Genomic DNA, 21,630 nt, shown 5'->3' with positions numbered 1-21,630 from the left:
TCCCCTTAAAAAAATCCTCACCTGAAGCACAGTAAATCAAAGACCTGAGTGTCTTTTATCACTTTTATGAAAGCTTAGCACAAATGTATAGCGTATATTAAGAGGCAGATTTTCCAAGAAAAAGATCTGCAAATAAACTGAGATGAAATACTAAAACATTACACGAGATAAACGAAGATTGTTTTTAGATAGAACTATTTACTTTGTATGGTACCCCCAGATCTCTCAAACTTTGTGTAGGTTTATAGACAAGAATTCAAAATTTGAACAAAAAAAGAGTTCTGATAACACGTAGGTTCTGTGATCAAGTTAAAAATGAAAAAAGAAAGAGATGATCCTTCTTCATAAATGCTTATTCTTGTCACCCATAGCAAAGTTGTTCAGTTTAAACATTTGTTTCAGAAGTTCACAGAGGTGAAAGCTCCAACAAAATAGAATGCTTTTAGAAACATAAATAAACAATTGTGGCAAGTAGAGATACATTTCCTACAGCACTGGTTAAGCTATGATACAAGATTGCTGTGTGCAACATGCTTTGCCTATTTACATGGAACAATGAAAATCTGAGAATGCCACAACGGGGAAAAATCCCACAAGCAACTATGAAACTGTATACTGTTATCAGCTAAAAAAGACTGCATTCTTGCCACTTACAGAATACTATAAAGTCATAAGGCTGTACACAATTTGGACTTATATCACCATCCGGATCAAATGAGATGAGGGTGAAACAAGGAGAAGATGAAGATTATATTTCAGTGTCATATATTAAACGTCTGGAAACACATTGTTTCACTTTGAGATGGTTTATTCTACAAAAAGCACAAGTTATGCTTACTTGATGGTTTCTTTCCCTGTAAGAGTAGCTGCCTAGAGCTTGTGCCTTGTAGCCTGTTCAGTTTGGACAATAGCAGCTAACAGCTGGGAACAGAAGTATGTTCCTGTAAACAGTCTCTGGGCTTATGATTTAGTTTAATATTGCCAGATTTAAAACAAACATGAATTCAGCTTGAAACGTTATACAGGACTACCCTTACCTTATCCAAGTGACTTTATGCATCAACTCAGCTTTTGACTTAATGACTTATATAATTAGATATGCAAACTCTCAAAATTATCTTTTTAAGGGGAGAGAAAACTCCTTGAACTTCAAACTCCAGTGACTTTTATCTTCCTGAACTTAATGGGGGCTAGAGACCTTGATAGTGCTTTCACTGAAAGAAAAACAAGTATTTGTTTTCCTCATCTGTCAGTAACAAATAACTTGACAAAATGAATTAATTTTTTGAATTATTTTAGTTATATTCATCGTCAGTAGAATTAAATCCAGATATATTGTTCACTGTCATATTTCTACCTCTAAGTTATTTGCATCAGCTGAAGTTCTGCCATGCTGTGCCTTCTGATTTCAACCTAAGTAATTTATTAAACTTTTATTAGTTGTTTATAGGAAAGTTTGATCAAAACTGAAATGTCGGAGGTTCTTAAAATGGTGCTAAAATACTTTTACCATAGTTTTGCTTCCTTGCAATTTTGTTATTGTTAGTTTATATATACATTCTTCAAAAACACATAAGTCAGACAACTAGGTTTTATATGAATTCTTCTGGAAGTTACACTTGAACAAAACAAATATAAGAAGCCCTTATATCAATAAAAATTAAAATATTATATAAAAATATATTAACCATATATGGAGAAGACAGTCAAACTAAATATTCTGAAAGGACTCAAAACTGTCCAGTAATTTTTAATTTTTTTATCTTAGTGTCAGTTATTAAAAGCTTGAAGAGAGGATTTTTGTGTTACTGAAATGTGGTTTTAGCCATCAGCATAGGTTGAAGGAGCTATTTCTCATACCTCCCACAGAAAGGTTCTCCTGACAGAAAATCTCCCAGGACAACAAAGAAGTTTATTTCATTTTCTAATTGATATGAAAAACTAACCAAAGTGTAAGTGCAGTACAAAGAGGAGAAGCAGATTTAGTGTATGTTTCCAGCAACACAGATACCAAAAAAGTTTCAACTAAAAAAATATTCACAGATTCATTTTTAGTTTGTCATGAGAAATACGTAAATCCCTTCTTTTAAGTGCATAAATGAAAAACACATCATAAACTGTAGCTATGTGTGCCAGAACTGTCACTCATATTCCTATAATAGAGACAGTCTACACACGGTTTATCAATTTTCTTTAATCAATGCATTAAAATATGGATGTTTCAGTATAACTAAATGCCAGTGGGTATCATCCTACACATATTATTAGCATTGGTGAAATTTACTGGAAGATTTTCTGTATATTTTGGTCTAAGAAATTCAAGTTAGTTACTTGTGAGTACTCTCTATTTTATTGGTTCATGCTCAGCATAACTTCTTGCTTTTTTGGCACTGTCCATTTACTACGTATGGCACATCATCTGGTTTAGTGATGGTTTTCATCTCATACTACAGTTAAGCTAAGTGCAAGATGCTGTAGCGACCTGAACACTGAAAGCAAAAACTCACCTTCATCTCATTTCACAACATCACAGTGAGCTGCAAAGCTTGCCTGAAAAATTGTATTCTCTTTGGATTTCAGCAACAAATATCCAGTGGAACCAACATTTCATTCTTTATTTTTAAGCTGCTGCTTTTTCCTACATGGTTATCTGTGTTTTAAGAGGTAACAAGACAAGACAGATACAAAGGCTCTTTAGCGCTGCTGCAAATTGAAGTGTGATATTTTGAAGGTGAGTTCCTACTGAAATAGAAAGTTCAGTATATGCTTCTGGTGGCTAAATGAAAAATACATGTCATGGGAGTTTAAACTCCCATAGGTTAACTTGCAATATAAATGACATTAAGGGATGTTGAATGTTATATTGCAGGGCAGGTGACACTGAGTAACACAGGGAAATAAAAAATATAGTTGCTGAGTTTTTCATATTACTGTCATATTACCTTCTAAACACATTGGTATCTTCCAAATGCATCAGAACACCTTTAGATTTCAGGGTTGCAAAAATATGCAATGGATTTTGGTCATACCAGCTGTCATATCACTCTGGACCAAATTAGTTGTCTTGATTATAGAAATGGTAAGACTTTCTGTTAGTAAGGCAAAGAGGAAAAATCAATGCTTTTCCTAATAATTCCTGCATCTGAAAAACAATTCTTTACAAGAAGAAGCAGAAGGTAGACATATTGTAAGAAGGGAATCCATGAGACCCTTACTAGAAAAAAAATGATTATTTAATAAAACTTTTGTTTTACTAAAATTCTGACCTTTCTAATGATTTTAAGTTTTTGCTCTGCTCAATCTAGCACAGATATGAGGTACAGTGTAGGGATCTTTATCATAATCTCCTTGCCAAGTCATAAGAAATTTACAGCTCAGTGAACCACCCTTCACCCTTTTCTATTAGATTATCCTTGCAGTCTTTCTGAAATGAGAAAGTTGACTGAGTGTAATCTGTGCCCTCATATATCTATATGGCTTTGTAAGCAAAAAAATAACCCCATTTTGTTTGCATTAAGGACCATATGTACCATACAGAACTACATATTTGAGTAGATTATGCCATATTACTGATATGGTTTGGAGCTCTTGGTAATATGGAGTAATTTATATATGATTCAAAAAATACCTGCATAAGTAGTTAAAAAGTAAAGAAAATTCAGTGATTTAGACTGAGATTTTCTACACATTAATTGTACTGAGTTTTCAATTGAGCTTTTATTCTTCAAGAAACTTCAAATAGAAATTCAAGGACTAAAAAAGCATGAGGCAATGATACTAAGAAACCTTCAAATATCTCATTAATAGAATTTGGCAGAGTATTTACAACCCAGAATCTCTTTGCTTCTATATTGTTTGTGTTTAGCTCTAGGATTTACTTGTAAGGAGAAATTAGGACTGGTTGTCAACACTACTTTGTTTCTGTTTGATTTTTTTTTTTAAAGTGCTATTTATTTTTTAGTTCAGGGGGGCATGGTTGCAAAAAAGATAATATGCTACCTAAGACATTATCATAAACAGATTAGCCTTCATCAGGCAATGGCTCAAAATTAAAAAACAAAGAAAATCAATGTCAATTTTCCTTTGACATCATTGTAGTAAAAGGTTTGCACCTTTCCTATTTTACTGATACTATATAACAACCTCAGCAAAGTATTTTCAGTTATAACAATGTATTTTGATAGTAGTAAAGTAGGGAGGTTTCTTGCTGTGATGGGAGGTTTCTCTGCTCTGATTTACATGCATCTTTCCATTACATTTACCTGAATAACAGAGAACATAATTTGACATTTGTTTCTAATATGAAGTTTATATGAATCTAAAATGGTTGGTAAATCAATCTACCAGAAAAAAACAGATTATTTAAAATATTACATAGTTTCAAGTTCTATTTTCAGTGTATGAAAACTGATTTTATTTCTGCAGTTTTCTAAAATAGATGTATGTTCCAAGACCAAATATTTTAATAGCATAAATTGCTGTCACAGTGCAACAAAATTATTTTCTCAGATATATGGTCTTAAAAACAGCTGAATACAAGCAGAAATAAAATGTAGAAAAATGGACACAGAGAAGGAATTTGCAATACAAACATGAGTATTGTTCTCAGCAAAATTCAAATTATTTCATCATTATATTTTCCCTTAAAAATAAGAATGTCTGCAAAACATAAAATTCAGATATTAAGCTTATCAATGCTGACCAAGCCAATGATGGTGTAACTGAACATATGTTTATAGTGCTAACGTAATATGTATGATTCCTAGTGTAAAACATCGTCATCTCAATTAAGTACAGCCAAAGCAGAAAGTTCAAACCTATTAAATTCGTTTTGATTTGTATTCCTTGAAAAAATAAAAGCTACTACATCAAAGTAGCTGTCTCAGGTAACTGAACTGTATGAGCATGGCAAGGTTCTGGAGTCTGTGTGTGTTTTACATGCCAGAGAGACCAGGTGCCCCAAGCCCTCCAGACCAGGTTGGTAAGAAGCACAATATTTTCCAGCTGATTCCTGACCTATGAGATAGGGAGATCAGCACAGTGAAGTGCCTGAGGGGTGCCCCCACAGGTAGACAGAGATTCAGACCTACATAAGCATAATTAATTGAGAGATCAATTCCTTCACTGACAAGAAAACCCTTTTGGCGTGTTAATATATATGGTAACCTAGGACAGAAAGAGCAGTACCGTTTTCTGCACTCCTGGAAGTAAGAAGTCCCTCGAAAGAGCATAGCTATAGGCTCTGAAAAGTAGAAAATAGTAATACTTGATTCACACTGTATTTGAGTAATAAGTAATAACATATTCTCCTGTTTCTAGACATGTCTCATGTAACACCCCTGTGTTCATTCATAGCATTTCGAAGGGCAGTGGCAAAACAGCTTCCCCAGCACTTCCAGAGAAATTTGCTATTCTATGCAACTTCAGCATGGTACTTGTGTGTCCGAGCCAGTCATCTCACTTTGATGTAAAATGATGTGAAGGAGTTGGAGATGAAGAATGAAAGTGGAACTAAAAAGTTATCATTTGGGTACAGTGGTTTTCATTATAAAATCTTTTAAACTTTTTTTGACAATGCTGATCTACCTTGTTATTTTCAAAAGATGCCTAAATGCTGCAGTCAACTCAGGGCTCTGTTGTGCCTGGTGAAAATGCTAACTATGTGGCTTTCATGCCACTTCAAGTTTTGAGTAGCTTTGTCCTGCAGATGCAGAAATCATACAATACAAGAGTATTGAGTACTCACAGCAAAAGCAGAATTCTAGAATTGCTAATTGCTGAATTTGATGCTGTATTTGTACTTCTTGAATGGCATGATGAGGGGTGGTGTGTTTCACATGCACTAATATCTTTTTATGCTCAACAAAATGGCATTGTTAAATACCATGCTTCATTTCTACAGGTCATGTCAAAGCTCAGGAGCCCAAGAAGCTTGATGCTATCATTCAGCTAAGCATTTGCATCTTCAGAAATCCATAGCACTTCTTTAGGAGCTGCAGTTTTCAAGAGTGACCCTGAGTGAAGCCAGTAGCATCCAGGATGCATCCTCTTAATAAAGAGCTGCCAATGGTGTCAGCAAACAGCAAGATCAACCAAATGAGTCCCAGCCCTCCCAAGCCAATAACTGGAGCAGAAGATCCCCGTAGTCCCACAGAAAAGAACCTCTTCCTTCAGCGACATGTTCTGAAGCAAATATACAGAGCAATGGATGCTGTGAGCTGCTTGCAAGAAACTTGATTTCCCCAGGGGAAGGCATGGAGATTTAGCAGGGTAAGTATAGTCTAAGCAGCAGGCAATTGCTGACACTATTTGCATGCTGCTGGCAATCCAACAACTTCAGAGAGCTTCTCTCAGGCTGAAGTCATTACCATCTGAGGAATTACAAGGCCAGGCTGTGTATCCTTTATACTTCTGAGGGAAAAGAAACAGTAGGGAAAGAGCAAATAGTTACCTCCTACATGCTATTTTGCTCACTGAATGGTGATGGTCGCTTTATTTCATGAATGCTCCTGTATACTGTAAGAATTAGCGATCAGGTCTTGGTATTACACTGAAGTTGTAAGCAGTGAATATACTGTTTCAGGAAAATTAGAGGAAAATATGGGATCATGGAGGCTACTGCCTATAAAGTAATAATATATATTCTCTTAACGAGGTGTTATCAAGTTAGGCTCACTGTTCATGTGTGCAACTATGCATACTCATCTTGAACTGTTGTAATTGTTTTATGATGTTAGGTTTGTTTTTTTAACAGCACTGCAAATTTCTTTGTGTAAGTTATCTATGCATTGTGGAGACTGGTGGGCCTGAAGTACACTAGGGGCTTTTTTCCCATAAACAACATTAGATTTCCATCTGCAAATATCATTGTTGTCAACTTTTGAGCAACTGAACTTGCAGTAACATCACACAACAGAGTACTCTGCCCATTTTCTCTCTTTTGTGAAACATAAGCTAAAATGGGAAAAAATAATTCTAAATTGCAGATTCAATTTTTTCATATATAATCAGAATTGGGCTCCAGAATGCTTAGAGCCATCCACTAAACCTTGCCACTTCAACCAGGAGAATAGAGATTGGTGTCTTATAATAGCTACTACAGTCTGTAAAACCAAGAGTCTTTAAGAAAATATTATATCTCGAAACTCTGGAGGCACTGAAGTTTCTCTAAGAAACGGGTAGAAATGATGAAAAGCATTAGGTTAAGATTATTTTCCCTATTCTTATTCTGATGGGTGAAAATGATGGTTTCACTGGAGGTGTCATGATGTATTTCATTCAAGAATAAATCAAGAAAGGATGATTTTAGCCTGAAAAATTGTTTGCTAAATTGTCACAGTGTGAAAATAAGGTTTTACATATAGGTTTTGATTTTTAGGCTGCCTTAAGTGTGTATATTATCAGTTTTCATATGAGTACTAGATGCACAGTATAACATTCTAGTGTTTGCATTCAACTACCCATTCTACACTCATCAAACCAAAATTCATGAATTACTACCAGAAACTGAATTTGGAATAATGGCACCCTAGGACTGCAGGAACTTTCTGCAATGCCTCTCCATATACAATGCAACTTATATATATAATATAACTTATTTTTTCTCCCAGAGCCCTTACAAGATGCTAGCATATAATAAATATCACAACATACTCTTAAGTAATGATTAAGAAGGAGGATGGCAGAGGGAAGAAATACAATTGTCAGGTAAACAAGGTTGCTAAAATCCTTGAGTTTAGCTTTAAGTTACCATGATAGAGCCTTTGGTCTGTAGTGTGTAAGGGTAAGTAGAAGTAACAGATGATGTACATTTCAGTTAAAAGAAGGGGCAAAGCCCCTATATATTTTGAATATTATCTCAATACAATTCAAAGGATCTGTATTTTCAGGAACCTAATATGTAGCTGCCTACAAAGTTATGGCTGTGTTTAATTACAGTAGGTCTACACGTAGGAACATGAAAATTGTGAAGAATTACTGTTACAATTATAGACTTTTTTTTCCTATGAACTATAGTGAGTATTGAAGAGCACAGTTATTCTTGCAAAAAAAGACAGATCTGGGTGGGCCTTTGAAACATTAAAAGACAAATGTTTATCCTTGTGCTTGTGCGTATAACAGAGAAAACACAGAGTCCTGAGGGCTTTTGTAAGCAGTAAATAAAACCAACTGCATATTTTCATCATCCTAAAAGAGTCTCATTAGGAATAAATAAAGTTTTGATGGGGAATTTTACTTAAAATGATGAGGTCTCCTAAGGTAAGTGTCTGAGTCACACTGAGGGAAGAAATAACAGGGATTCTTAGAGCACAATAATGAGAAATTTTATTTGTCTTTCAAAGCTGCTGCACTGACAGTAAGAGAAATAACTTCAAGACTGGCAGAAGAAGCTTTTGCTGAAACCTTGTGGATGTGATTTTCTCCTGTGGCTGAAGTCTAGCAGGGTGGTGGTAGTAAAAGGTGGCTCTGGCACTCTGCATCTGGATGTCAACTTAGCCGGCCTTGAATACGACAGTGTGAACACGCCACATGCTGATCTGCCTTGCTGTACTACAGAGACTGCCAAGTATTGCATATACTGCTAGCAAGCCACTTGCTTTCCAGCCTGGGCAGAAGGATGGCTGTGGACATGAATTAGTGCCAAAGTCCCTTGTCAACTTTTCACAGAGAGGGATGAGGTGATCCCGAGCTGTCAGAATCAAACATTCACACATCTCTGTTACTGCACATCTTCTGAAGTGTTTTGCACCATCTCCCACCTATTAATGCGTGGAAGTGAGGTCAAGGTGTGTTTGATTTACTGCTTAATTTCTAGAAAAAAATATTACTTGTAATTTCTGCTGCTATAGACAAATTTGCAGTGGTGTATCTTCATGGACTGCAAGGCCACCCATGGACTATACACAAACACTACACTAGCGTACAATTTGTCACAAAATACAGCAACAAAGCATTTATGATTCGCTTTAGATATCCATAAAAGAAGTCCAGGTACAGTCATTATTGTCATTAAACCTGGGTTTTTACTTTTCTGCTGATCTGAATTATTCTAAATAAGGAGCATCATATTTGGCTCACAACATTGCGTGACAAGTGGATTTATTATTATCTGCATTTTTGTCTCAAGACAGAGCAAAATTAACGCCACTGCTAATTGTGAAAGAAATCCCGTGAAAAAAAACAAATGGGTTATGGCCACTTTGCCATTCTGAATCACAGAATGAGATCCACATGCTTACATAGAAATCTTCTGTTTTCAGGTGTTTATTCTGAAGCTGAATGAGGGTATCAAGCAAAACTGTGGTGTCCACTAAGGGGAGCTCATTCTTCGACTGACATTCCTGCTTGAGAAAAAGAGCAGTTCAAGGGAATTTTATGATCAACTGTAGAGAAAGCTAATGTTACGAACATCAAAGAATCTCAAGATAGAAACAAGGATGGAAATACAGTGTATCTAGAGAAAAAAAGATAACAGTACTGTTAAAATTGAGTGTAATTCCCAAAGATAGTTTGGGTTTGAATCTTTCTAAGTGGGAATAGCTTTCTCTGTCTCTTCTGTGTTTCTGTGACAGAATGAAGAGTGGGATCCCCCATCCTTATCAGTGTTAATTGGTATAGCTCCATGGAGAGAAGCATAATTTTGACTGTATCTGTTGGGCCATGAGACAGAGAAAATCCCCTTTTTCCCATTCCACAGAATCAGCTAGCTCCTCTCCTGAGGCAATCTCCTTCCTCAGCAGTACAGTTACCCTATTCATTCTTTTTATCTTGCATTTGCTAACTTTGCTTTAGACTGGTGCAAAGAAGATTATGAGGGGTAACTAACAGGAAAAAATCAGAAGCAAGCTGTGTCAAAATATGGATTTTCAAAGTCAGCGTGGCTGGTTTGTTTTTAAATACCTTGTAAATATTTTATACAGACACCAGGAAGAAGCATTCATTCATCACAGTTTTATAATGATAATAGAATTACTAAAGACTTTCTTCCTTTCTCAAGCAGAATCTGAGTTTCAGAGGAATTCTGCTAGAATGAGATGTGCTACATTTGGCTTTTATTGTGCAATAATGAAGGCAACAAAATACAAAAAGCAAGTAATGAATTGTTACACAAAAAAGGACACAGACCTTAAGGTGACACAAATTGGAAAAATATAATAAACTATGTGTCATGCTGCTGCAGCTGTTTCACCTCTTACCAGTTTTCACAGTCTATAAAATCTTGGAAAGCACCAGATGTTTAGGGGAATCTCTCCCACTCTCCTTGTCTTTGAAAGTAGACGCAAGATTTATTAGTGCTATATAAATGTGATATCAGTCCTAACTTTTTGTATTTATAAACTAGGTGGAATACGTAACACATCCTGTTGTCAGAGAGCCCACTTACTTCCCTGCTTTTCCTCACCTGCAGATCTTGGGTGTTGCTGGACAACTACAGTAACTATAGAACAATATTAAAACATGCAGTCCAAACTACCGTATTTAATTACTTATGGACAAACACATCTGGGAGTTTTCTCCTAGTACCAACTTTTGCCAAAATGATCTTGCAATACACAGATTATGAGCTAAGCAAAACTATCCTGTTGTATATGAATATGCAGTAACATTTGGGATTCCTGCCTATGCAGACTGTTAGTGCACAAAATTATCTTTTTTTTTTTTTTCTCATACTGCATGGTTCCTAGTTTCAAAACAGGGATGAAAACTGCTCATGCATAATTTCCAATCTTTCATAGCTCAATGGTGCTCTAAAGTGCTGCTGTTCGTTTTAATTCAGTGAGTAGAAGTTCTGTTGTGTTCAGTAGTAAGCGAATTGCATGTGTTATTAGAAAGCTTCTGGCAGCTATCAGAGATGGAGACAACTTGCTGCATTTCAGTCTTTCATAAAAAAAGACTAAGGACCCTCATCTCCAGCAAAGCTGTCAGAAACCTCAAAAATGGGATAAAACAGAATACCTTTTCCAAACACAGGAAAACCTCTGCCTCTCCCTCTCTATTCCCTCCTCTACCAAGCTCTACAGGGAAATTTGTGTAGGTGGACGAAAGAAGAGATATGTCTTGATGTATTTGTACTTTATACTGCCTTGTCATCACTGACTTAATGGGATAATTGCATAGCAGCCTGCTTTCCTTTAAGGAAGTATTACATAGTATTTAATAAATTAACACCATGTTTTAACTTAATGTACAAGCTTTCATGCAGTTTTTCTTTTCTGAGAACAGAAGCAATCAAAATCTGAAAGATATTGATGGAGACAAGGGCTTTGCATCAAAGACACTGGAAGTCTGAATCTGTAAGCATTTCCACACTTTCCAACACATACCTCACCCTTCCCAGCACTCTCACTGAATTTAAAGCACCAGAAAAGGAAATCTCCTAAGACCTGAAATCTTACCTTCTGGCTTCTGATTTGAACAGGTTCCTGTCTTAATAAAAACTCTACTGTTTATTTTAGTTAAAACTCTTTTCTTTTTCCTAAAGGCCTACATTATTTTCTCTGATCAGAATTAGTGACAATTCAGCTCTTACTTACTCTTTTATTTTGAAGGGAAAGTAGCTTATGCATTGTCCTTAATAGGTCAACATTGTTTTCCCATCAGCTCCTTCTTAGCCTTCTGATGATGAACTGACTTCTTTTCACAACAGTAAACCCACAGATATCCCTACATACAGTGCTGCTTCCGATGTCAGTTCCTTTAACCAGTACAAGAGACTGAGAAGGCATGTTTATTTGCATAATTTTCTATTATCATTGGTTTGCATTTTTGGCTTATGCTATTTTTAATGCACATTCAAAGCAATTTTTTTTACTTTTCATGCTCTGATTAATTTTTCAACCTGCTATCTTCTTTCTATCCATTTTGCACCACCTCTCTGAAGAGTAAAGTGAAAATCCATGAATGAGTTGGAGTCAAGTTTTCAGAGTCACGTGGCTCAGCGGGGTTTGAAATGAAGCAAAATGAGATTGCTCATATTTTGTCTTTCTGAAAGTAAAAAAATAATATTTCCTTTCTTTGGTTGCAATAAACAGAGTTTTATTGAATGCTTTCCAGAAGCCTTTTTTTCCTGAAATCCAATCTAGCCTATGATGTTCATTAATGACTGGTGTAACTACCTATTTCTATTCTTTTTATATTATCATTAGCCTTGCCTATTTCCTCATCTTATCCTATGTCTCATTACAAGCAAATTGAAGCTCTTATTTCTTGATAAATATTACTCTACCAGGAGTCTTTTTTGCTAGAGGATATCTAAGTGGCTGTTTAAAGGAGATTTCTTTCTTGTGTGTGTTTGGGTTTTGGGGTTGTTTTTTTGTAGTTTATTTGAGTGAAGAATTATGTGAATAAAACTGCAATAGCATTTCCCCTTATATTAATTTTCTCTGCTCCATTCTAACATTTTGATTGCATGTTTGGTACTTTCTATTCAGTACACTGAAGGGGAGACATTAACATATTTTAATCAAGAATGAGGAATTAATAATTTCTCATGAATGTAACTTTTAAAGTTTTTTGCCTATATACTACCAGAATTAGGAACGGCAGCTGTTGTAATATATGTTGACTGGATGTTATAAAATGTTATTATCTTCTCAGCTTTCAAAAACCTAGTTTTCACTTGTAACACACAGTATTTCTGCCACGTTAAGCTTGTTAACAAATCCTCAACCAAAGCTTTCTCAACATTTTACAGACCATGTAATAATTCAGCTCAGAAGTTGTAACATCACATCTTTCCTTTGGAAATATGAAGTACCGAACGTGACTGGCTCAGAGGTGGAAGAGTAATTTCTTACTGCAAGCCAGGAAAGGTCAATTAGAAAGTGATGTGCATCTGCAGTTGCTTCATTGCAAATATTCATCAAGTGTCTTCTTCTAGCCTCACAAAACTCTGCAAGCGTTTGCTATTACCAGCATTTCCTTCTGCTAATATTTAAACTGTTCTTACCTATGAACAGATTCCACTCAGTATCCAAATCAGCCTGATTTGCTAGGCAGCCCTTCATTACATTGAGGCAATAGTTGTTGCAAGGTTTCACAGTGGGAAGTCCTCTGCAGTAAGGGCAGTACAACATCTTCATTAACGCCCGGATGCACCCAGGGGTGGGACTGACCTGCAGAGTTTAAGGGGGGGAAAGAAAAAGAAAAAGGAGGAAATCAATCTCCTGTTCTGTGAATTTCGAGATCGCTGAGATTATGCCTCTCAAGCAATAAGTACAGAAGGGGCAATTTGTGAAAAGAATTCTACCCTTAATAACACCTTCCTATGAGACTAACCGATTCCTGCCAATTCTCTTCACTTAGCACAGCCAGCCATGATTTTCAAGAATGTTGAAATCAACACTCTCCTACTGATGGCATTGCCTGCCTCCCCAGCCCTCCCACACAAGGTCTACTGGAAAGCAAAGGAAAAACATCCAGGGGATTGTCTGGACAGTAACCAACTGATCCTAACACAGGGGATCCTGAGGAGACCCCACACTTCCTATTCAGGCTACAACTGTCAGTCACTGGATCATATTCTCCTCTTTGTTAAAGAACAGTAAATCCAGAATACCCTGGATGATTTCTATAAAATTATTAGGAACTGCACCATAATAAAGGGAAATCATTCTGGTTTTAGACAACAATACCCTTCTGTCTTCTCAAACAATTTCATAAAGAGATCAGACAGGCTATTTTTTTTGTATGCTTTCAACATCTTGAGTGATAAAAAGCATTATAGAAAACAGCCTAATGCATTTCAATTTACGTATCAGCATGGCACAACGTGGCTGCATATGGTGAACTTAAAACAGCCACCTGAGTGGATGGAAAGACACCTAATGAATTTAGGATCTCCAGTCATAGTCATTCATACTGAGCATGGCTGACAGAAGAATCAGTGTGTAGATATAAATCTGAAGTAACAAAAGTTACAAGTTTGCACTAGAAGAGTGTGGGTTTCCTGGAGAGGGAGCATGGAGATTAGGGAAGGGGTTTTGTATAGGATCTCCCTGTTATTTCTCATGATCCTTCACCTCATATTTTTTAGTCATCAAAAGCCTGGGCATCTATTCAGCAATGTGTTGTCCATGCTCAGTGGATAGAAAGAGGTCCTTTTTGCGTGGTTTCTGTATCCCACTTCTGAAAGGGCGGGATAAATTATCTTCTGGAAGACATTCACTGAATCCTCCACATCTAAATTTAAACTGAATGATTGGTCACATTTGACAACCATGTAAGGTTCCTTATCCGCTCGTTTCCATACTTAATTGTTTCATCACAGACTTTTAAAATCATATCTGCTACTACAATGTACATTTTCAGGCCAGAAATTTGACCTTGAATTAAAAGTGAATGTTAGGTACTGCTTGCAATAGCATCTTGTCATGGTGCAGCTGGGCATAAGTTTCTTGTGCTGGAGTGACAACCTAGTGCAGTGACAAAGGGCCACAGGTTCCTCAGTGACTTCAAAATTCATAGACAAAAGAGTGCAAAGCAAAGGCACTCCTTTCACTCACTTCATTGGTTTATGAATAAATGCAAAAATGAATTTGAAGGTTTTTCTGCATTCAAGGTAACTTGTGCTAAAAGCATGAATCTGACTTTGTTCTGTGGCAATGTGTGCTAAACTGAATGATGTGGTTTGTAATATCATGATTAAAACTAAAATGGCACTGCCCTTCTTCTTCTCTGGAATTCTTTTCTCCCTTTTTGATGTTAAGTCACTGATATTTTAGAGAGCTATGCAGAACATACTCTTTACACCAGACATTTTCACTGCTAAGAGTTCTAGCAGATACTTCTGAGTATGCTCAAAAGTGATTTTTGCCTTGGTTTCCTAGGAAAATGCACTTTACTCGCACAACACACTGAGGGTGTGTGTGAAGGTATATTTATCCATCCTTTTCCACTAGTTTTGAACCTGTAACCTAATTTCAATCAAATCTGACTGAGGACTTAAAGTCTCAGTACATTAAGATCTTGCATTGGTTTTGAAAACAGACAGCTGGGAGAAGAAAAGGAGAAAGGCCCTATTAGTGCCTTTATTGAGGAAAAGGTTGAAGCATGAGGTCAGTTCCTTATAGATATCAATGAATCCATGTGGAGGAATGATGCTGTGAATGACACATGGGTTAAAAACACACCAGGGGGAAGTTTCACCTTATTAAACAGCAGAAAACACAAATAAGGAAAACTGGACTTCATTATTTCCACTGCTGAGAACTACTTCTTAGTCACTTATCCAACTGTTTTATCTTTATACCTGCAAACCTAGAACAGGCCAATTTTTACAAAAAGATTATCACCAAAGTGGGATATAAGCAGACAATAAATACTTATGGTCAACAATGGAATTTTCAAAATTACTTTGAAATTGTTGCTTAAAGCCAGCAATATTTCTGTCTGTGGGCAATGAGTTTTATCAGCAGTGTTCCTTTCATGCTTATAATATGCTTCTTTCCAGGTTGAGAGGTCTTGTCAGTGCCAAGTTGTCAGCATTGTGTTCACTTCTAAGTTCAGTTGGAATCCACATGTTCTCCTGCCCATGCCTTCCTAAATCCCCTTTAGTACTTGTGCTGACAGCACCTGTACAGGATCTTGACCTTGCACAAAAGATCCTCCTAGCAACTTCATTCTTGAAAAGCATAGCTAGAGAAGAAGTTCCTCATCTTTATATTATATTTACATAAATAAAATATAATAAATAGTTATATGAGTCTTATTTTATCACCAGTTTGAAAGGTAACTAGCTATCATGTCCTTCTCTGCCAGTGGTCCAAATCATATTCCTGAGCTGCTAGGACAGGACCCTGAAGGCCAATTAGAATATCTATGTTGGCCCAGTGAATCTTGGATTCTTGTTGCATTACAGAATAGCTTTAACCGGAGTACTCCCACACATAGTCCACAGTGAACTAGTGAGGACAAATTCTTACCACTCAAAAAGAATGAGCAAGATCTGGGTGCCATATCTTGTGTACATGTTTTAATATTCCCTGTGCAAAATGTTGGCATTATAAATAGCATTTTACAAGAAATGAAGGTGCCCTGAGTTTTGTTTAGAGAGAAGTAATATAGTTTTTAAGATAAAAGGCCAAGCTATGACTCCAAGCAGAAAACAGATGGAGAAAGTTTCTATGGAAGCCTCTGACATATCTGTATCTCTGACAAAGACCAGCACCAGCATCCCTTGCTGACCAAGCTGGATGTTGCAGGCCTTCATTTCAGAAGAGGATATGCTGGTGAAAAAAATGCAAATACAGATCAACTGCTGTCTCTGAGGCCGAGTGGCAGAGACTGGCTTACACTCACATTGCTTACTGCACTTTCCACTCCAACATGAGCACATCCCATACTACAACATAGTATTTGGCACTACATCTCCTCTGGGTCCCACCTGGTGCCTGAGTGATTAAAATGCATAATAATTATTTTGTGGGAGTATTTTTCAACTCAAAGTGTTTGGAATAACAGGAGGCAATACTGGAGGCAGTGGGAATAACAGGAAGCTAAATATAATGCTGCAGTTTCAAAGTGAGACAGCAGGTTACATTTGATAGTGCTTAGACTACACTTGGATTAGTGTTGGAAAGAAGGGAGGGGACCAAAACAAAATAGGTACCTTCATGCAGCTTTCTGGAGGTGATATTTGTCTTCCAAACAGTGCACAGACATTGTATGGAGAGAGCAAGAGGGAGACGTCAAAACACACGCAAGAGGAGGACTAACAATTAAGCTATAACCTGAGCATACGATAAGTCCCATTCTTAAGCTTTCTTCATATTCCCCTGTCACTTAGCAGTACTGATGAACCTTTACATGACCAATCCTTCCTGTTCATGGCACAGGGAAACATTAAAGTAACTCAGCTACTTTGGAAGTCTGAAGGCTAAAAGCTAAATGCAGTGTTACAGCAGTTAAACACCTTTGTGAATCTAGCCTTCAGTGGGCAGCTGAGTTTCAGTTCTCAGCATCAGCTTATTTTACGGTACCTTTATTTTCAGGGAATACAGTCAGATCTTTTTCCTTCCTCAACAGCAGCTGAAGTGTCTTTCATGCAAAAATACCAGTCAAATTTTGCTCTAATATTCTGAAATCTTGGTAAAAACAAAACCATAAAAATTACTCAACTTGTCATGTGAGTATTTCTGAAAGCTATTAACATGTGAAATCTGGAGATTATCAGAGAAATTTGATTTTCAACCACCTATAATTGTCTTGCTACTTCTTGCTGCTGGTAAATGCCATGAAATGTATTTTCAAAGCCCATTTCTCATTCTCATCTTGAAAAAAATTATTCAGAGTCTCTCGCACCTAATAATACTTTCTGCTGATCACTCAAAAGGCAGATATTAATTTCATATAGAAGTACTGAAAATCCTCATTTTCTAAGGACAGCTGTTTGCCAGTTCAGGAGTTTCAATGTTTTTTCCATAACTAGCATTTGTGGATGGATATGGATTGTTTTTTCCTTTTTTTTTCTCTCCTCTAAAATATATTGCAATTGGTTCTATCCTAATCACAGCAGAGAAATTTGCACAGACTTCAAAGTTTTGGAATAACTAGTCCCTACGTAAATCATATATTATAAATCAATTAAATCACATTGAATGACATAACTCGGGAAACTGCTATGGAGGAGTGATCAGTTATATCATGCTGCCTCTGTGACTGACTAGGACATCTTCATTTTAGTATATGTGTTTGTGGAATTCAGCACATCAAAAAAGTGCCTTTCTGAGCTTTAATTGAGTCTGGTAGCTGCAGGACATGTTACATTACTGCATTTAGTAACATTTTCTGACAGCTTCAGCTTTATCTAGATGTATGTTTTTGCATACATGCAAAAAAATGAAAAAGCAAAGTTCTTAAGGGCTTCATTACTGAACACTTGTTTTCCACTTCAGAAATTCTAGTAGGAATATTATTTCATCTAGTAGACAGGCTTTGCAACAGTGAACTTGCAAATATAAATAATTGAGGAGAAAACTTCTTTGGGTAAAAGCCATGAAATTGTACTCTCCTGTAACATTGCTTTTGCAAAGACTGCTTTGTTATATATTTGACCTGTTTTTTTTAATCAAAAGCATTGGCTTTGTCAGATATACAAATATAAATCTTTTTTCTGATACAAAATATCAGACAAACTGATTAAACAACTGGTAACCTTTAGAAGGATCAAATACACTGACAAGCAGTTTTCCTACTTGTATCTATACAAGGGAAAAGTAGCTGGTATATATGGTCTGGTAAAAAAGCAGTAACGTAAAGTAAAATAAAGTAAAAATTGCTCTGTAATTCAGAGGAGCCACCTTAATTTTTTCAAAAAAATGTGGAACATTCAGCTATTGTTCTCATCCAACTAAGATGTCCTTTTCTACTCTCCAAAATTTTGAAATCTTAAGAAATATGGAAAAAGTGTTTCTTTCCAACATTTTTTAAAATTCGAGGCATTTTTCATACTTATTTGGTGTCTGAGTACATCTATAGTTTTGTTCCAGTGTGTGTATAAAGTGGACAAATATTGCTCCTCCATTTTACACATGAAAAATGTGTCACCTTTTTAAAGGTATTTAAATGGATAAAAGCCTCAAAGTTATGCATCAGAATTTTTCAACGCTGTTCATAAGTATCACACTCATCTGTGATTTGCCCAACTTATCATAACACGTAATTCTGAAACTGTCTGTAGGAAAATAAGGACTCCAAGTATCCAGGTGATTGCATCATGAGGTTGTACATCAAATACTAATTCATTGCTGGAGAGATGACTTGTGGAAATTCACAATTTCCTCACAGAAATCAAGGGCAAAACACACAAGGACAAATTATTCAGATGTTTACTTGGGTGAGGCTGAACCTATATTTACAGAGGAAAAAAACCGCCTTCTCCTATTTTTGGGAAACTAGGAAAATTACTTTTTCAGATTATCTGAATACAGAAAATCCAAATTTAGAAAACCCCTTGAAAAGCTGCAGTCACAAGGTTATTTTGTGTAAAGTTATTTTTTTCAGCTCTCAAAACACTTCTGAGTGATGTTTTAAAGCATTTCCTCTTTTCAATTTAGGTTATATAAAATAAAATGCTCAAATGTAAATATTAAAATGATGTTCTTAAATCCCATTTCACCTGTGAAAGACATAATCGATTTCAAACAAATTGGGTGGAAAAATGCTGTTTGATTATAAATATGATTAAAACAAATATTTCTTAGACTGAAAATAGTGGAAGCTGAGAAAATACTCGAGGGTATGGGAGTTTGCATCCCATGAGATATTACTGAACTGAAAAATCTGCCAAGTAAACTTTCTGGAAAATATTTCTCTTTCTCATCTGTTGTTAGAGTTATCTAGCATTAAAAAGAATTTGAGGTATGGATTCCATCTGTTTTTTTCCCAGCATTTCAAGGGCAAAGCTAAGGTGAGAAATCTTTGAAATATTTTTTCCTTCCACCACCAGGAGATGAGAAGTTTTCTCTTACACAGAAATAAGGAAGGAATCTCACAGCTGCTAGGCTTTTCAAATCCCACCATCTCTTTTGGAACATAAAGTATAATACACTCCCTTAATAAAAAGTAGTTCCTCTACTTTCTTCCCACAGAAAAAACACCACCATATCTCACTTAAAAGGGAACAGGTTCATTTCTTCCAGCCTTATGTAGAAATGTCTATGGTTTGCACTGGATAAAAGGGTCTTGGTTTTCTTAAAACAAGAAAGCATGTACTATATTTTCCAGGGCTCAAAATAGCATAGGATGTGACTGCAAGCAACAGGGTCAGAACCCCTCCCCCAAAACTGACTACTTCAAATCATTTAGGGAGCAAAAAGAAAATCCACAAAGTCCATCCATTTAGAAGAGATACTCACTATGATTTGCTTGGCACATACCAAAATCTGACCTACATTCTCTTATAAAAAAGATTCAGTGCAGCCTAAAAATAGGCATCTAAAATGGGTTCTTACTAATCTCCCCTGTGATACTATAATGACTAATCCATAAGAAAATATCTTCATGAATACGGTTAAAGTTAAGCAAGAAGGATCCACATTTTTCTTCCAACTAGAAACCAGATGTTACTGAGCAGTGATGTGCAATTGCCTTGTAGAACAGTCAGAAGAGTCAAGTTGAAAGAGGCATTAAGAAAGAATAGTGAAGAAAAAATGTCAGACTAGGCTCTGCATAATCAAACAAAAGTGGCTTTGTGCTTGCTGAGAGGAAAAAATTGTTGCAGAGAAGTAGGTTAAGTATTGCCCAGATACAAATCAGAAATAGAAGGGGAGGTCCTTGATGATCTGGAAATCAAACCCCCAGATAAGCAGGAGGGAAAACTCTGAGGAAGGTTTGAAGTAGAAAAAAAGAAGAGCTACCACAGCAGGGGATAACGATCAAATTGAGCAGTTAGACATGTGCAGCAGAATCTGGATTAAAAAAATGATGTGAGGACTGGTCAAAGTCAGTCCTACCTACAATACCCAAGAAATGTGAAATGCAGACTACATACCTGAGAGCAGTCTTGCTGACTGCCTATCTATGATACACAGTGCAAAACAGAAAAACACCTGAGAAGAAAATCAGTTCTCTCAAATAAAGAGAGAAAGCAGCAAAACTGCTCTGACCACTTGCAAGTACTCACAAGTAAGTATTGCTCGTTGACCTGTGTTTTACTGACTTAAAAAGGGCATGAAGCTCAGAATGGTGCCGAGGGCTGTAGGATGTCTTAGTTGTGCAGTGTCAGCAAGAACACACTAGCCCTGATGAGAAGGAAATAAATGCACACATAATATTGGCAGTCTTGGTCAATGATATGTTATGCAATAATTTGAGATGACAAGTGACAACAGATTGACCCAACATGTTCCAGGCTCCTTCCTGCTCCAAGAAACATGGATGGAGTGATGTTGCAAAAAACACTTTTTTTTTAATTGTAAGGTGATCACTATCTGAGCTTGTTGACACTGACGATCTCCTAGACACAGCAAGTAAGGATATGCAGATTCATTACAGGTGCCTTCCTGCATGACTGATGAATTGTCTGGGCTGCATACTCACAGCAACTAAAAGTAGGGACTGGATGGACTAGTACTAGACTAGGAGGGTATTCTACTAGATTGAGAGAAATTATATTGTAGGGATAGCAAAGCAGGCAGCTCAAAGGTTGATGGCTTTGTCTGCTTGCTGAGCTTCATTATATTCCCCCATGGAACAACTGTCAAGTGAGTTCAAAGGGTAAAATGACATAAGCAGCCCTGGGCTGTTTGGAAAAAAAGCAAAGGGATCTCCATAGAAACAAAACTCCATTTTTCAAGTTGTCCAAGTTCTTGGGCCTTCTCCATTAAATTCAAAACAATAAAACCCAAAGAGTGCTGGGTTTTGAAATGAAACATTAAGTCTGTTAGCAATAAGTAGTCACACCTTGTCAGAGATAAGACGATTACAAAAATACAGTCATCACTTCAGGAAGGAATGCAAAGCCTGCTTTCAAGACTGACTATTTGCTGAAGACCCTCCAGTCCAGTGGAAAGCAAGATGTTGGTTATGTGGGACACGAGAACAAAATGCTTTGCTTATGCTCCTGTTTAATTTCCTGATGTGAATGAAGAACAAGATGTAGCACAATGGGCAGGACAGTAAAATAAGTTC

At 36.5% G+C, this 21,630-nt stretch overlaps 1 protein-coding gene across 1 annotated transcript in view; it reads right to left on the bottom strand.

The window, feature by feature from the left end:
* GPC6 (glypican 6) overlaps positions 1-21,630 on the bottom strand; it is a 747,001-nt gene that overhangs the window by 188,796 nt on the left and 536,575 nt on the right. Inside the window, exon 4 of the mRNA XM_069878658.1 lies at positions 12,950-13,115. Within this exon, the coding sequence (XP_069734759.1) occupies positions 12,950-13,115 (166 nt within the window). The remainder of the gene's footprint in view (positions 1-12,949; positions 13,116-21,630) is intronic.

This window comes from Phaenicophaeus curvirostris, chromosome 1, assembly GCF_032191515.1.
Source record: "Phaenicophaeus curvirostris isolate KB17595 chromosome 1, BPBGC_Pcur_1.0, whole genome shotgun sequence".
Lineage (NCBI taxonomy): Eukaryota > Metazoa > Chordata > Aves > Cuculiformes > Cuculidae > Phaenicophaeus > Phaenicophaeus curvirostris.
Note: the sequence above shows the minus strand (reverse complement) of the source record. Positions and strands in the feature narration are given on the sequence as shown.